General features: G+C 43.7%; 1 protein-coding gene across 4 annotated transcripts in view; it reads right to left on the reverse strand.

Moving 5' to 3' along the window:
- sbno2b (strawberry notch homolog 2b) overlaps positions 1-17,584 on the reverse strand; it is a 74,783-nt gene that overhangs the window by 21,048 nt on the left and 36,151 nt on the right. The window contains exon 1 of one of the 4 annotated variants that reach the window (XM_076278760.1): positions 8,385-8,955. The exons of the other annotated variants lie outside the window; for them this stretch is intronic. Coding sequence (XP_076134875.1) covers positions 8,385-8,486 — 102 coding nt within the window. The 5' untranslated portion in view covers positions 8,487-8,955. Of the gene's footprint in view, positions 1-8,384; positions 8,956-17,584 lie in introns of those variants that run through there. 4 annotated transcript variants of the gene reach the window in all.

The raw sequence follows: 17,584 nt of genomic DNA on the forward strand, positions 1-17,584 counted from the left end.
CTGTGTCGTATCATGTGTCACTCCAGGAAGAAGGCCCGTGAAGAAAAGCTTCCAATCCTATCTGGCAATAAATCAATCAACCGCAAGTCACAAGGAGCTGGCAGAGAGTTTTTTTGAGTGGGAAGTTGGGAAGCGTTACGCTTGGCAAAAAGAGAAAAAAAAAGGAGAAAGGAGGATAGAAAGGAGGTGGAGAGGGTCAACTGATGACCAGGAAAACATGGTCCAGTCACAGGCTAAAGAACACACATTTCTGAGCCCCCCCCCCCCCCCCCCCCCACACACACACACACACACACACACACACACACAAGCTGGGTTTAGCCGACCAGATGTGAAAGACTGCATGGATCAGCGTTTGTGTTACTGTGTGTGTGTGTGTGTGTGTGTGTGTGTGTGTGTGTGTGTGTGTGTGCGTGTGTCTGTGTGTGTGAGAATGCATATATTGGGTTCCTCATGTGCCTGTGTTTGATGTGTGGAGAGCGTAAGATTAGAAGGAACTAAGGTGTGTGCATAGCTCTATGTATCTTTGTGTTTGTGTTTGCATGCATGCCCACATATGTCTGTAAATGACTCATATCAAGTGTGGATATTTCTCTGCTCTTCCCGGCCCACATATTTCACACATGCAAATGCCCCAACCACCACCACCATCACCACCACCACCATCACCACCACCACCACCTGTAGTCCTCTCTGTGTTGTAGCAGGACGTGGGTGGCACTGACCAATCAGAGCCTCTTACAGTAATACCACCACCCCAGGCACAATGAGAACACGCGCAGCTGGACACTGACTAATAAACACACTCTTTCACGGTCAGTGTCCCTCATTAAAGGCCTCGTGTCACTTGACCTTTTGAATGCATGCATGACATGGTATGGAGCTGGAGGACAGAGGGGAGCTAATAGCCACAGTGCTAGTGCTAGCAGGGAGCCATGAGGTTCAAGCAGAGCTGAGCTGACACCAGAGGGGTCCCAGCGTTGGAGAGAAATGAAAACAACCACACACACCCACACACACACACACACACACACACACACACACACACACACACACACACATACAAACACATACACACACACACACACACACACACACACACCACCTTCCTGTGTTTTTTCGGTGTATCTGTGGTTAGAACAGGATGTGTGTGTGAGTTTGTAAGTGAGGAAGATTGTGTGTGCATATGTGTGTACTGTTGTTATTGCAAAACCATGAGAGGGGCTCATTTACTGGAGGTGAAATGACTGTGTGTGTGTGTGTGTGTGTGTGTGTGTGTGTGTGTGTGTGTGTGTGTGTGTGTGTGTGTGTGTGTGTGTGTGTGTGTGTGTGTGTGTGTGTGTGTGTGTGTGTGGTTTTGTGGATATGCAAATAGGCATGCAAGAATGTTTTATATGCAGATTGATTTTAAGTGGAAACTGTGGCCTTTCCTCTGTAAAGCTGTGATTTGGATTGTATCAGCAATTGCCACAAGAACTACAATAAATCACATAGGCAATCACAGATCGACCCCTTGAAGGGCTTTTTTAGTTTCCTGCCCTTAGTCGGGAAGAGATTAAAATGCTAAATGCTGAGGGTTTTTAGTGTTTTGCTGTCATTTATTTATTAGTTTATTGAGATATAATAAATCTCAAGAATATATAATAAATATTGTAATATACATTACAACAGGTCTGATGAGACTATTTTAACTATTGAATAACCGAATTGAAAATATAAATACACCAATCTCTTTTAACTTAACCTGTCACTGAACATTGTCATTCTTTGACACCTCCATTGAACCTACTAGTCAAACAGTGTACTTTAGTCAGGCGTCACTGAGGTACAAACACTGTTGTGTTTATTGTCTATTTATTGTGTCTGTGTTTTAGAAACCCACCTGTGGAGTCAAAGACAAATTTCCACTTTTTGTGGACAATAAAGCTATTATTATTATTATTACTTTTTACATAAAATGTGATCAGCATTTGGCATGCTTGTTGCATAATAAAAAAAATACAACAGGGGCTCATTTGTAAAACATTTCAGAATGATTAGTTTAGCTAAATTAAGTTTTTGGCTGCATGTCATTAGTAAAATGCCTCTGGTGTCACGCCACACACAAGACTGAAAGGAGTAGAACCACTAGTGTTTTCCATGTCTCCCACTCCCAGGCTCTCAGTTTATGAGAACAGGCTAGCCTTGGGCCCTTAATTACTAGCAAATGAGTCTCCTGGAAAACCACAAATACGCCTGGTGTTCAACACAGATAATCCTGTTGGCCATTCAGAACGACAAATAAAGTCAATGACTTCCTTCACTCGCTGTCTTTCTGTACACATTGTTATACAAGTATCTGCTGTTGACCTTCCGTGAAGTAAGGAAAAGTGGTCAATTAAATTCCTGCTGCCCTGAGGAAAAAAGACACTCAAATATACACTGACATATGGGAATCTGAACCCCTCACAGCGCAGAAATAACAAACATTATAGGAACTTCTTACATGTCAGGGACTAAGTGAGAGACAAAAGCACCTTTTCCATTGAATGGTATCAGCTCAACTCGCCTTGACTCTACTCTACTTTACACAACACATTTTGGTATTACACGACACATTTTGGTATTACACGTCACATTTTGGTATTACACGACACATTTTGGTATCGCTGGTACCATTTTTTGCAAATGGCAAACCAAAAAAAGCGAGTAGAGTCGATGCGAGTTGAGCTGATAGCATGCGGTGGAAAAGGGCCAAAAGTGCTTATAGACCCTTTCAAGAGAGTTCCATTATCAGCATCATAGTTGGCCCCATAAGGCTTCCGTTTTAACATTCCATGTTATCTTAATGCAGAGGAAGTAGATTGGGAACCAAATAGAACGTTCAAGCATTGTTTTTGTTTTTATTGTTGAGGTCTATACAAACATGCACCTTTTCTAATGCAACTGTCTCTTTAGATAGACCATAAGCTAAAGGACTACAGACGGACTCATAAGGACTACAGACAGACTCATAAGGACTACAGACGGACTCATACGGACTACAGACGGACTCGTCTCATCCAGATGTCAGTGTGTCCAGGGCCACTTGGTCTCTGTGTGAGTGATGTCATCAGTGCATCTGAGCATCTCGTATCAAATTCCAGGAAACTGTTCCAGAGCACCGTTAAAGCAAAGCACTATTTCCGCCGAATATTGTCATCACCGCTACTGTCTGACTCAGCATTTTAGTTTGCATGCAGAGAGCAAGCTGAACTTGAAATATCTGTAAAGAGTTTTTTTTTTAAACTACTGACGCTCCTGGATAGAAGCAGTGTAGCTAATCTAGAAGATTGCAGCACAGGCTAACAGACATGGGGGAGATGCTAGTGACATGGGGCCAGCATGACTAAATACACTGTGTTCCCCCAGAGAAACGCTTGCCGATAAGATTGTGTTCTGCGGAGTGATGATAAGGCCTTAAGTGCAATAGCAGTGACGCTACTCATCTGACTTTTCAGAAACAGGGGGCCTGGTTTCTGACTCAACTAAATAACAAAAGAGAAGAAAGCTCAGGCCAAAGATTGCAGGGGTAAGCAGGTCAGTGTCTTTGTGTCTGTCTCTGTGTGTGTGTGTGTGTGTGTGTGCGTGCGCAAGTGCTAGCATCCTGACAAAAAACCACACTGTTACAATAGACTGTTACTGGAAACTGAAGGAGCTGCACACCATGTGTGGGAACTTGGAGGAAAGTTATTGTGTGTGTGTATGTGTGTGTGTGTGTGTGTGTGTGTGTGTGTGTGTGTGTGTGTGTGTGTGTGTGTGTGTGTGTGTATGTGTGTGTGTGTGTGTGTGTGTGTGTGTGTGTGCGGTTGTAAGCGTGACTTTGTGTATGTGTGCATGCATGTGTTTTTAGTGCTTTCTATTGCTTTATCGCTCACATACACTTTCTGTCAAAAATAAAAACACACACGTACACAAACACACACCAATACACACACACACACACACACACACACACACACACACACACACACACACACACACACACACACACACACACACACACACACACACACACACACACTCTGAGGCCCCTCTCCACAAACATCATGTTCCTCTTCCACTTGCTTAAACAAGCATGTTCTCCTTCCCAGCACAAGGCAGTAAAACCACACCATGCCCATATATAGACCTTTCGCAATCCCCCACTGACCAGCTACCAGCTGCTCCTAGCACCTCCAGCCCAAGCGACCACCAGGGCTTCTGTCCACCCCAGAATATTCTGGGCATTAACCCACACAACAAGCTTACGGTGGGGAGAGAGGTCAAACAGGGCAGAATTAACTGGCCGATAAGCATCTGGTTTATGCAAGAGCGAAAGGGTCCCATAGCTGAAATTCCTCCTGGACACCAAGATATTTAGCAAATATTTAGCAGATGTGCTATCCCCCGTGACTTACAAAAATATCTTGAAATATACAACTTTATCAGTGAAACAAAGTAATAATGCATAAATTGCACGATTAGCACAATGATGATGAGTTTTGAAGAAATGGGTCTTTAAACAATTCTTAAAAATCTTTTCATGAGAAACTGCTTAACCCAAAACCGCAACCAACAGGTTATTCGCTACATGTGAGTTGATCAGCAACACATGATCAATCCTAACACCCTCCTTTATTCATATGCATTTGTTAGAATACGTAAGCAAATATATTCATGCATAATAATAGATAGATAGATAGATAGATAGATAGATACTTTATTGATCCCAAAGGGGAAATTCAAGATATATATAGATAAGATATATATAATCTATCTATCTATCTATCTATCTATCTATCTATCTAAATATAGTTCAAGATATATATAATATATAGTCATAGATTGACTATAAGTAGAAATGGGTATCTACTTCAACGTACTTCTCTCTCCTTCCCTCCTCACCCCTACATGTCTCACCCCACAACTATGGCAGGGAGCCGCAGACTTCCAGGAAGGCCAGACCGGCATGCTTTCCTCCGGGGACAAGCTGAGCCAGCAGGCAGGGAATCCCCGAGTATTCCTTGGCAGGGAGGGGCGGTCAGTCCCGCCGTCACTCATCAGAGGAGAGCTCACGCGAGACGGCCACCGAAACACTACACCGCCTCGCTCCCCCTCTCCAGCCGCATCTCCCCCACTCAGTGTCTGATTTTTTTTTTTTGTACCCTTTTCCCTTCTGAATGTCTTGATATTTTCTTCCTGCTTTTTGTCTCCCGAGTACTGAAATAACCTGAATGACCTCAGCTGACGGGAAGCTGCATTTCATTCCCAGCTGGAGCGATGAGCCATTTCCACTGATGAAAGGAAGAGAAAGACAACACAGGCTAACCTTCTCTTGTGTCAATAGTCGCGAACATAAACGGACAGCCTGCCAAGCCTCGTTTATCACTTTTATGGCAAATATGCCAACGTTTGATTCGCCAAGCTACTCATATGAGAACCGCGTCTGCCAGGGTCACGCGTTCGTTGCTTAACCTTCTGCTGGCTCAATTCCGAAAGCCACCACCGCCGGCAACATCCCATTACGTCTTCCTGTTACGCTGAGTTTGTTCCTCTTGGCTGGGGTTGACAGGATTTGCATTGAGGTACAGCAGACCTCCCAGAAAGCTACATAAGGAACAGCTCTCTCTCCCTCTCTCTCTCTCTCAATTCAATGTGCTTTATTGCCATGACCGTGCAGTGTACAATACTGCAAAAGCATGTAAAATGTAGTTTCTATATTAATGTTACTATTATTATTATTATTATTATTAATAATAATAATAATAATAATAATAATAATAATGAATTAAATTAATAAGACAAATGAAACAAATAAAGAAACACAGGAAGAAGGAATAAATGTCCAAAGTGACCACCAGTGTTCTCTCACTCTCTGCGTGTCTGTGTGTGTGTGTGTGTGTGTGTGGGGGGGGGGGGGGGGGGGGAGGTAAACACCTCCCCCAGCTGTGATGTGGGCACTTTTAAGTTCTGTCTCTGGAGCGGGCTGGGGCCAGTCTGTCACCAGGCGCATGAATAATCCCCGGACGCCCTGGATTAGGTTCTGCCAGTTTAGGATCCCACATCCCCTCGCACCATAAACACCAATCATAAGCCCTCTGAAGGTTCTCAGTAACAGCATAAAACATAAAACATAAGGGATACAGCGATCTGGAACCCCCACAAACACTACATACCACAAACAGCTGTCTCCCATTTCCTTGTAATGAATTTACTTGCCATTCATGTTTATTTCATTTTTTTCAACCACCTTGGGTGGTAGTTCCTAACTTATCTAAGCATGCACAGGGAGATAGAGAGGCATGAAAGGGACCCAGATAAAAAAAAAAGAGTGCCAGCCCCTTTGTGCTTTGTCAGTGCAAACTTCAAACGGCCTGTGGGGGAAATGACAGCTGGGGCCAGACGAAATGGCAGAGAAATGGCAGAGGAACCGCACGTCACCTCTAGTTTAGTCCAGCAGCCGGGGCCTCGCGTGCCTCGTGTCACAGCACGCCAGACAGGAACTGAGCCGTGTGCTGGCAGCCCTGATGAACTCCACTGAGACTGCTGCAGTGGGCTTACCTTACCGTAATCTAGTGTGTTTGTGTGTGTGCGAGCATGTGTGAGAGCGCAGGGTGAGAGTGTGTGTGTGTGTGTGAGCGTGTGTGTGTGCATGTGCATGTGTGTGCGTGTGTGTGTGTGTGTGTGTGTGTGTGTGTGTGTGTGTGTGTGTGTGTGTGTGTGTGTGTGTGTGTGTGTGTGTGTGTGTGTGTGTGTGTGTGTGTGTGTGTGTGTGTGTGCGTGCGAGTAAAAGAATGAGGAAAAGATGACACGTTAGCGAGGAAACCAGAGCTGTGTGGTGAAAAAATGCTGTTGGTGAACACTGGCTGGTTGCCAGTGGAACAATGGGCACAGGTCAGTGTTAGCTGGCACTGCCACTGCAGGTGCCCCTGCCAGCCATGACACCACGCAGCAGCCTTCCCCCTCATTCACCGCAATGGAGAAAGTGAGCATGGTATCTGTGAATGTGCCATTCACTTTCCTTTACGCATAAAAAAAAATGGTGCCATTCCTTCTGTTCGCATTTGAAAAAAGAAAACATCCCATTTCTTCTGTTCGCATTAGAAATGAAATGAAATTCCCTTATTAGCAAGGCCAACAACTGGCTGCTGTTACTGAAGAGCCCTGACGATCCCAAGCCCTGGGGGGGGATCAAGGTGCCCACAAGTGAGTCAAGCCACGACGAGCAAAAGACACACACACAGCGCTGAGCCGCTTTGTTACTGAACGCCGCTTCCAGTAACTCGCACGCCTCGTCTGCGGCGCCCCAGGGCCCCAGAATGATGCTGACTCCAGGACTTCTGGGGGTTGTGTAGGAAACACAACAAATATGCAACCAGCTGGAGAGATGGACATTTTTTTTCTCTCTCTCAGTCACACCTCTGTTCTTTGTGGTTCTGCTGCCTCACTGAAATGACACCAACAAAAAGGACAAAAAAAAACAACAAGGTGCAGCTTGGCTTTAGTGGGGGAAGAGGTACAAAGTGGCTGTCATGGCCTCTGGTGAGCTCGATGACATCAGCATAAGCCAGTTCACTGACCACCACATAAATCAGTCTGTTCCCTCTCAGGGTTTTGTGTGAGGGCTTTGGTCATAATTAGTGAAATGCACCGGACAATGCTCTGCTGGCCGCCGGGCAATAACAGAGAGAGAGGGAGCTTACTGGACGCATGATGCTCTTCCTTACTGGAAGCCCGAGGTAATGAGCGCAATTCGTCACGATCATCCTCCACACACTGACAAGCTGAGGGGCATGACACAATCACATTGTATCAAAGCCTGTTATTTTTTTTCTTCCTTTCTGTTGCAAACGATTGCCACTGATAGCTATCTCATAAAGTTTCGCAAGATCTTCCCTGACTAACAGCTTTTCTATTTAGCAATAGATGGAAACTTGAAAAGTTGGAGAACCTTCTTTTCTTAACCATTACAAAGAACTCTTTAAAATGTAAATTCAACCATAGGGCAAGTGTTATTCAAACCAATAAGCCAGCAAACAGGATATGTGTCAATCAAACAAAGTAGCATACAAGGAAGCAAATGACAAAAATTGCTCTAGGAAGCATTTACAAAAGTTCATAAGCTGGCAAGTTCTGACTAGACAATTTAACAACATGTCAGCCAAGTCTGCAGCAACATGATTACTACACAGTCAACAAAACACACCACACAAAACTCACCATACGAGACTCACCATACAAAAGTTGACAATATATGAGGCAAGCTGACCCAGTGATATGAGCATACTGTATGAATACCCCAATGTAAGATGTGAAATGCATCACTTCAGAGTAACATAGTAACAAGAGAGAGAAACATCAAATCAAGCAAACAGTTGTGCTACCTTGGGCAGTGGTCGTCCCAGCTGTGCGTAAAACTTAGTCCAAAACGGCACGTCAGACATGAGTCCAAAAAGTCTGGGAGCGGGGGACACACAGGCGCACATAGACTCGCTCACACTCGTTCACCTCCTGGAGGAAAGACCCAAGGCAGCGGCAGCAGCAGCAAATCCTCCCGTGTGCTGAGGCCAGCCTGCCGGCATCTGGGTGCCTCTCACAGCTGGAGCATTCCCAGGGAAAACAGGGGGCCGACACAGCACTTCCAAGACTCCGGCGTCACTCTCACTGTGTGTATGAGTGTGTGTGTCTCCCCCCCCCCCTCTCTCTCTCTCTCTATCTCTGTCTTTCTGGCGCGTGGGCAAACGCACGCACATGCACGCTCACACACACACACACACACACACACCAACACACGCGCACGCAGACAGACACGCGCAGCGGTTGACACGCTTCCCCCCGCCGGCAGTGCTGAGCTCCTCTTCAGACAGTCTCTTTCTCGCTCGCACACACAAACACACACACGCGCGCGCGCACACACACACACCCGGCTCTCTCACACAACAGGTAGCGGGGCAGGCACTGAGCTCCGGCCGGAGGAGAGACAGACCCAGCAGACTTTTTGCTTCTCCGTGAGGAGTGACAGGTATTTGCATGGAGGGTTAGTCATATTGATTGTGGTTAGTTGCTTAGTGCTAAAGGTGGCCTGAGGGGAGGGGAGAGCGAGAGAGAGAGAGGAGGAGAAGACTGGGGGGAGAGAGGGGGGGGAGTGGGGAGGAGGAGCGCCGAGGGGGAAGAGGGAGGGGGGAGGAGGAGGAGGAGGAGGAGGAGGAGGAGGAGGGCCGAGGGGAGGAGGAGCTTTCAGGAAATGATGCTTTTGTTGGTAAGTGACTGGAGTTACTGGCAGTCAAGCCCTTTTTTACTGTACATGGTGTAACTCAACCGCATTTGTAGTGTAAACAGAACAGCGCACGCTGGCGCTCTCTCACGCTGGGCTGCACGCTGGCTGCCATGGCAGCTCTGTTTAATGCTCTAGGAACATTATTTTAATGATTATTATATTTAGTAGCTCCCTACTGGCTGGGTTATTTCTGTTATAGCCCCCTAACTCTCTCTATTCTCTATATCTCTCTCTCTCCCTCTCTCTTTCTCTCTCTCATACACACACATACACACAAACACACACAGACGAGGATTAGCTTTCAGTCTGAGCTTCTTATGAATTGAAAGCGATCTTGGCAATTAGTTTAGTGCGGAGGCCGTGTCAGAGTTAATCGCTGGGTGAATGAGTTGGCCTAACTGGAGATGGATCACACACACTAATTAGGAGACGTAGGAGCACATATTCATCACAGAGGACATTTTAATACCCCCCATAAACCTCTCAGGACAGCTGTTTGTCGACCCGAAGACACAATAACTACCGAGAGAGTGATTCTCATCTAAATGGGTATACACAATGCATGACTTAAATATTGGTGAAGTGAACACCCATTGTAGGCTATTAATAACTGAAAGGGACTTTTGAACAGGAGAGCACTGCCACATATCCGTCTAAAAGGAAGTTCTAGATACTTCCTTATACAGAAAGGAATTTTATATTTCTTAATAAAAACCTGACAAAAGATATAGCTGTGAGCTAACAACTGGAATGCTTTATACCAGGAGAAGCAGTTGCTAAAAACTAGATCACAGGCAAAGATTGTAACTAGAGCAAAACTAGTGCAAACAATGCACTAGTTGATATGCATTATATAGCAATTATGTTTAATCTTTTAAATCTTTTAAAATTCTGAAGAGAATGGAACACACGTCATAACGTATCCATCTCCTGCCCGGTTATCAGAGTGTGTGACAGATTCAGTGGTACTAGCAGGCTGCTGAGTGGCCCCAACGCCAACTAGATTCCATGCTCCCACCCTGCCAGTAGGCATGAATCATCCGTGACTGTGATCATCACTCTCCGATTCTCAAACAGAATGTCTGATGATGGAATGGAAGCGCTTCCTTCACTTCTTTCACTCTTTTTGTTTCCTTTTTTTATTTTATTTTTATTTCCTTTAAAAAAAACAAATACACACCTGCTCCACATCCTTAGTCCAGTCTCCTGGAAGCAGCACTCTTTAGGGGGCAGATAATGGGCCATTACAGGTGTAGTAAAAACCCCTACAGACCAAAGATAGCCCTGTATGGCTGTGCAGGTGGCACAGACATGAAAGGGCTTTGCTGGCGTGCCCGTTCTTATACCAGGAAAGAGGTTACAAAATTGAGCTACAAAAAAGAGGCGCTCCATTTCTGGGAATAAAATATGGGTCAGGTCATTAACTGAGGGCGGCCAACAAGGAAACAGGCCTGAATGTTGTGGTAATATTGTTAAGCAAGTTCTGAAGAAAAACAAAACAAAACATGAAGTGTTTCAAGGAAGATGGCATCAAAACAGTAGATTACAAAAATTAAATCAAAGAATTAAAGCTCCAATAAGCCACAGTTGGGCTCAATAAAAAGAAAGAGAAGAAGGACAAGAACATTATCGTACATATATGATACGTTTTTAAAAATACATTTTCAGACAAGATGAAGTATAAATTCAGTTATGAAATCGACCTGCAAATTGCTCTCAGGGCAGATAACCCTCGAAAAAGTCTATTCTGGGTCTGTCAGGTACTTTGGGTGGGAATTCCAATGGTTCAGGCCCATGGTAACTGAAAGCTGTCCCCACACCCCTTCTGTGTTACTAGGCTGACTAACACCAAGCTGATAAAAGACCTGAGTGAGCTAGATGGAACATAACCTTCAAACCATATGACTAAAGTACAGAAAAACAAGACCACAAAGTCATTTGGAGACTGACAGACAAATCTTCAGATTCTGAAGAATTCAGGTAGTTTTTTTTTTGCTCTTTTTTTTCATATTGTGATTTTAAGGGTTAGCGTGTTGGACCTGTGGGTATGAGTGCATTGCTTTAAATGTGTGAATGCACATATGAGCTGTTTACAGTAATGTCATGGAACAAATGCACCAGCTTATTTGACATGCTGAGGCAAGACCATTTCCCCAATACTACAGAAGAGAATGCCAACTTTTACACGTTTCTTTTCACTGCAGCTTCACTATCATTCAATCAAAATGTGTCTTTACAAAAACAATAACATACATTTTCCCCTTCGCCACGGAATTCTCGTAATCCAATTGATGCAAAGTGATTTTATGCAGAACTAGTGCAATCATCATGCACAGTTATCTCCCAGGCGGGTGAGGGTTATTATGCAACTCTGAGTTTTCCTGTATTTTGCAAGACCACAATGACAAGAGAGGGCATCTCCTATGGCGATTTACCATACATTACAAAACCACAGACTTCTGGCTAGATGGCACACATGAACTCAAACATGTGGCTTGTGACATATGCTGTTGTTGGAGATATATACTGTGATATGTTATATGAACTCTGGTTCATATGTGTGCTAGTTGGGCTCTTGTCTTTAAGCCGGAGTGGGAGAGCACCGCAGACTGACAGTGACAGTGCATACTCCGTATGGTCTCGGTATCAAATGGCTTTTCCTGAAATAACAAGACATGGGCGTCTATTGGGATTCAAGGCAAGGAATAACTGGAATCACAAGGCAGACAAAAAAAAAAAACAAGAAAAAACACATCACGATGCTAGAACTAATCACTCTAATTGTTTCTCCATTTTCATGGCCTGAGCATTTGCAAAGCATAGGCCTAAAGCGTTCTATGACTGTGGAGATAAATGCCTGATCCCAAATGTCAATTACAGTAAATAGAAACCATCTAATATGTCAACCAAGACCAGAGTTTTTACTTTTAATTTAGTGGTTAGCAGAGCAAGTCAAAAATTGGATTCACTAATGGAATGAGGAAAGGTAGACAAACCCACATGACTAACCTCATTCTCACACTTGCATACAAACACAGGCAGCCCCACTCAACAGTGGGTAAGTTAGGAGGAACACGAATTCTCTTCCAAGGAACAGAAGTATCAAAGGGAATTTCAAAGGGGTTTGGGACAGTAAAACGACAAACACGCATACCATATGCAGACGCATCGGCACCAAGACATCTTCCTCTGACCCTCTCAGTGCCTGACACAGAGCAGAATTCCCTCAGGAATCTCTAAGAATATGTTCATGAGTTTATGTTCATGAGTCATAAATTACATGGTAGTGTCATTGGTCTTGGTAGACTTCAGCTGCTGCTGCTGTTAGGTGCAGGCTCTGCCAATCTAGTGGCGACTACTGCTGATAAAGAACACAAGACTCATAACCATAAAGCCTTGTGCGCAAGGCCACCTTCGCCCAGGCAGATCTAGACAGGTGTGGATGGGGAAGAGGTGCCGTACAGAATTTGCAGTTTTTTCTCGATCGCTTTACAGTTTTTCTCGATTGCTTTGACCTGCTTAAAGGATCTAGGATTCACTTGGTCTTCATGAACACCTTTGCACAGCAGAAGTCATCTCTTGCGAAGGTGTTCACACATTTTCATTGGGTTCACACATTTCTCACACCCTTTTGCAAAACAGTTAACACAGATGTCATTCAAAGACCCCAAACTCTATTAGTTTCCCTGCACTAAACAAAAGGAAAACATCTTTTCACAGGTGGTAGAGATTCCTTGCATAAGTCTGAATCTCTGATACACCTTTACCTCCTTTACAAAATTTTTCAATCAGCAATCATTATCCACAAGAGATGCCATGTCTGTTTTGTGTTGCTATTTTCAAGTATGGACCTAAGTCACGTATGGATGTAGAGAAAGTACTGGATTGCCTATTTGGTGATGAAAACTGTACAAAAGGTGTTTACTGTAGGTCTATTTCAATGAAAAATGACAAGCTGTAGTTAGTGCTTACTGTAGGTCTTACATCAATGACAGTTACATCTTGGGAGGAATGAATACAATCATTCTTTTATTCAGTACATTTTGTCTTTTCACAGTTTTTTCTGATACCAGAAAATTGCTCATTTTGAGAATTATATGTTGCATTTTGTTGTCCAGTGTGTAATGATGATTGAAATCACACAGTGATTTGATGACAGGATGTGTTGTTTGAAGGCAACATTTGCTTTTGCTGCATGTTTTAAGTGTTTTGAGAGAGTAACAGCCTTTTGCCAGCAAAATGTGTCATTTTGGCCAGAGTGCTTTTGTTCAGACATGGGTGAAAAGACTGTGAAAAGACAAAATGTATTGAATAAAAATTAATTGTATTCATTCCTCCCAAGATGTTACTGTCATTGACATGTAAGACCCACAGTAAGCACCTAGACAAATTTCATTGAACTACAACTTGTCATTTTTCATTGAAATACAGTAGACCTACAGTAAACACCTGGACTTGTCAGCTTTTGTATTGTTTTCTTCACCAAACAGGCAATACAGTGCTCTCTCTAAATGTGCCTTAGATCCATACTTACAATAGCAACACAGAACAGTCATGGTATCTTTTGTGGATAATGAATGATTGCTGATTTACTGTAAGATTTGTGCAAAGGAGTTTCACACAGGTGTATCAGAGATTCAGACGTATGCAAGGAATCTCTACCACCTGTGAATAGATGTTTTTCTTTTGTTTAGCGCAGGGAAACCGATAGAGTTTGGGGTCTTTGAATGACATCTGTGTTAACTGTTTTGCAAAGGGGTGTGAGAAATGTGTGAACCCAATGAAAATGTGTGAGCACATTTGCAAGAGATGACTTCTGCTGTGCAAAGAAGGTGTTAATGAAGACCAAGTGGATCCCATTTTCCTTAAGCAGGTCAAAGCAATCGAGAAAAACAAGGCACACTGGGGGCGTGAGAGGCTGATTGGCTCAAACGCCGGAAAGCCAAACAGCAGTGCCACTTAGAGTTTCCTTGACTGAATTAATTCACTGGAATACGTAATGTGAGCTGTACAGTATGTCAGCTATGTTTTTCTGGCTGTGTCATGGTCAGTGCTGCTCCCTTCTATATGAGGCAGAGGTCAGCAGGACTTCCCAACAGAGGGGAGCAGAAAAAGGCAAGAGCAAAAAAAGAAAGGAGTTTTTTTTTTTTGTCTGGCAGGTGGCCTAGAGAAAGTATTGGGGGGTGGGGGGTGGGAGAGGGAGAAAGTGAGATAGAAAGAGCGAACGAGAGAGAGTGGAAGGCATAAAGAGAGACAGAGAAAGAAATAGGCTCTTGCATGGACAGAGCCACAGACACACACACACACACACACACACACACACACACACACACACACACACACACACGGGCACACAGACAGACAAACACACACCTATCCAAACGCTGGAAGGCCAAACAGCAGCGTCACCCGGTTCAGTTTCATTAGTTTCACCATCTGAACTATTTTATTCACTAGAAAACATGACGTGTAGCTGATAGTCTTTCCACAGTCTTTCAGCATTTCATCAGATCAGTTCTTCTGTATGAGTATGACTGCTATGGTGTAAACACACGCCATAATAGGCTTCTGCTGAAATTCTCTCCAACACAGGAAGTATGTCAGGAAGACCCAGTGATGCTTTACAGGGGGTGGAGACACAGAGGCAGGACATAGGCTGTAAATACCCAATCACAACCACTATTCGATCAGTCGGCTGTCAAACACATATCACACTGCATTGCAAAATATTCCTCAGAGACGGAGACATAATGTGTGCATACAGTATGAGCGTGCATATGCATGTTTGTGCATGTGTGTGTGTGTGTGTGCGCGCGCGTACGAGCACCAATGTATGTGCCCCCCAACACACACACACACACACACACACACACACACACACACACACACACACACACGCACACACACACACACACATACACACACACACATACACACACACACACACACACACACACACACACAAGTATATGTGTATTCACACACACACTCATTCTGTGAAAGCACTGCATGCACGCACGTTTTATGCCTCCGTTCTTGTGGTGGCTGTGGTCGTGTAGTAATTGTGTACGTGACGGCTGTTTCGCTCGCTCAGTGTCGAAGTTTCCGTCACTCGACCACTGACATCTGTCAATGCTCCAACTCTTTCTCCTCAAGCCAGCTTAGGTGCTGAGAAAACAGAAACCTCAGCCAAGAGCTGGGAAACACAAGGGGGGGGGGGGGGGGGACTGCTGAGAGACTGCAGCAGCTAAGAAACTGAGTGTTTCTGTCATTGAGGGTCCCTGTTACAAGGTTGCCTCTCTGGTTGTGGGTTCACAAAGGTTGGAGCAAATACATACTTCCTCTACATACTGCACAAACATCAATTTCAAACACTAACCATACTCTCAACATCACTCTCAAAAACTAACCTGAAAACATACACACAACAAACAGTCATTCAGTTACTCCACAATATTAAAGGTATCCAATGCAGATTCAGTTTTTTTTTTGCTACTGGGGTGGGCTAAACCTACAGTTGCAGAGTTTGTATTTTACACAACTGTTGCAAATATCACTTATGGCTTACACCTTTCCCCCTGGACTTGGTACATGTGGACTTGTTTAAAAACCGGCAAAAACCATCTCCAAAGAGCCATGTCCACTGACAAGGTAATACACAAGGTCACTGCACAATTGCCATAACGCAATCTGTGACTCTCCGGGTCAGGGGACAGCGAAGTGGCAGGCTCGTTTTCCATAGATACTGTAGGTAGGGTATGGCACAGAAGGTGCTTTACCATCAAAACGACTTTGAAGCTGTTATATTAAGGTATAAAACTGGCATAGGATGCCTTTAATAAATGCTACTAGTCTCCCAAAGGTACACTGATACACAATGGCAGTGCACAATGTCAATCTCAATCACAAACATGATCAAGTGACCAGGCACGTACTGACATGGGCACGTAAACACAGACAGATTCTTTCAAATATCACATACTGCATGTACTTACATTCACATATTTGTGAAACCACATACATATATGCACGTACATCTACGCGAAATGGCTACAAATACACGGAAACAGTTTTTCACATTGTCATAGGCAAACTACTTAAACAGAAAACAGTACAAAAGGTGTTTACTGTACTGTAGGTCTATTTCAATGAAAAATGACAAGCTGTAGTTAGTGCTTACTGTAGGTCTTACATCAATGACAGTTACATCTTGGGAGGAATTAATACAATCATTTTTTTATTCAGTACATTTTGTCTTTTCACAGTTTTTTCTGATACCAGAAAATTGCTCATTTTGAGAACTATATGTCGCATTTTGTTGTCCTGTTCACATACCGGTATGTGAAACCACAGAGAAATATGCACATATGCACACATACTGCATGTACTTACATTCACATATTTGTGAAACCACATACATATATGCACGTACATCTACGTGAAATGGCTACAAATACACGGAAACAGTTTTTCACATTGTCATAGGCAAACTACTTAATTTCCTTTCTAAATAAAGCATCGGACAGTCACCTATTTGTGTTTGTGTTACGTAAAGATGCTCTAAGCAAGGTCACACGTTTTTTAGGTAAAATATTTTTTGTCACATACAGCAAACATATCCTCACTATCCGCTAGCTGCCTGTTTTTAATAACCGAAGAGACGCGCGTTTAGGAGAGTTTCAATTGCACGGAAGGGAGGGAGGGAGAGGGAGTAGAGAACTAGTTCTCTGTTTTGTTTGAACGTAAACAGAAGTGACGTTCCCCAACATCGCTTATAACACCTTTAATATTCAATTCTATTTAAACCAGGATGGTGGACGGAAGCACCCACCCCATAAGGCTATCTAAATTATCTTTGTACCAAGGTTCATCAATTAAATATTATTTTGAAGTATAAAAAACAATAGACTAACATTGCCTAGAAGCAGGTTTGTAAACTACAGTGTGCATGCAAAATTCCACATCAATAGTGCTATCTAATAGTGTGTGTGTGCCTGTGTGTGTGCGCGTGTGTGTGTGTGTTTCAGTGATCCCATCTGTAAACACGTGTATTAACACCCTAAGCCACAAACATACAAACACAAGCACACACCCACCCACACACAAACATCCACCCATACACACCCCCCCCCACACACACACACACTCACACACACACTAGATCCACACCTTATCCCCATTAGCATACCTAACTTGCCTTATAATGTAAAAGTTCCAAATGGCGACAATGACAACCCTTTTAAAAAATCACTACCCTTCTGTTTCTCCTCAGGAACAATATTCATCATTCATCACATCAGAATCCCC

Source organism: Alosa pseudoharengus, unplaced genomic scaffold (genome assembly GCF_046254945.1).
Source record: "Alosa pseudoharengus isolate Yale_2024_CS ecotype anadromous, Long Island Sound unplaced genomic scaffold, YU_APseudo_1.1 YU_APseudo_1.1_scf_11, whole genome shotgun sequence".
NCBI classification, from domain to species: Eukaryota; Metazoa; Chordata; class Actinopteri; order Clupeiformes; family Clupeidae; genus Alosa; species Alosa pseudoharengus.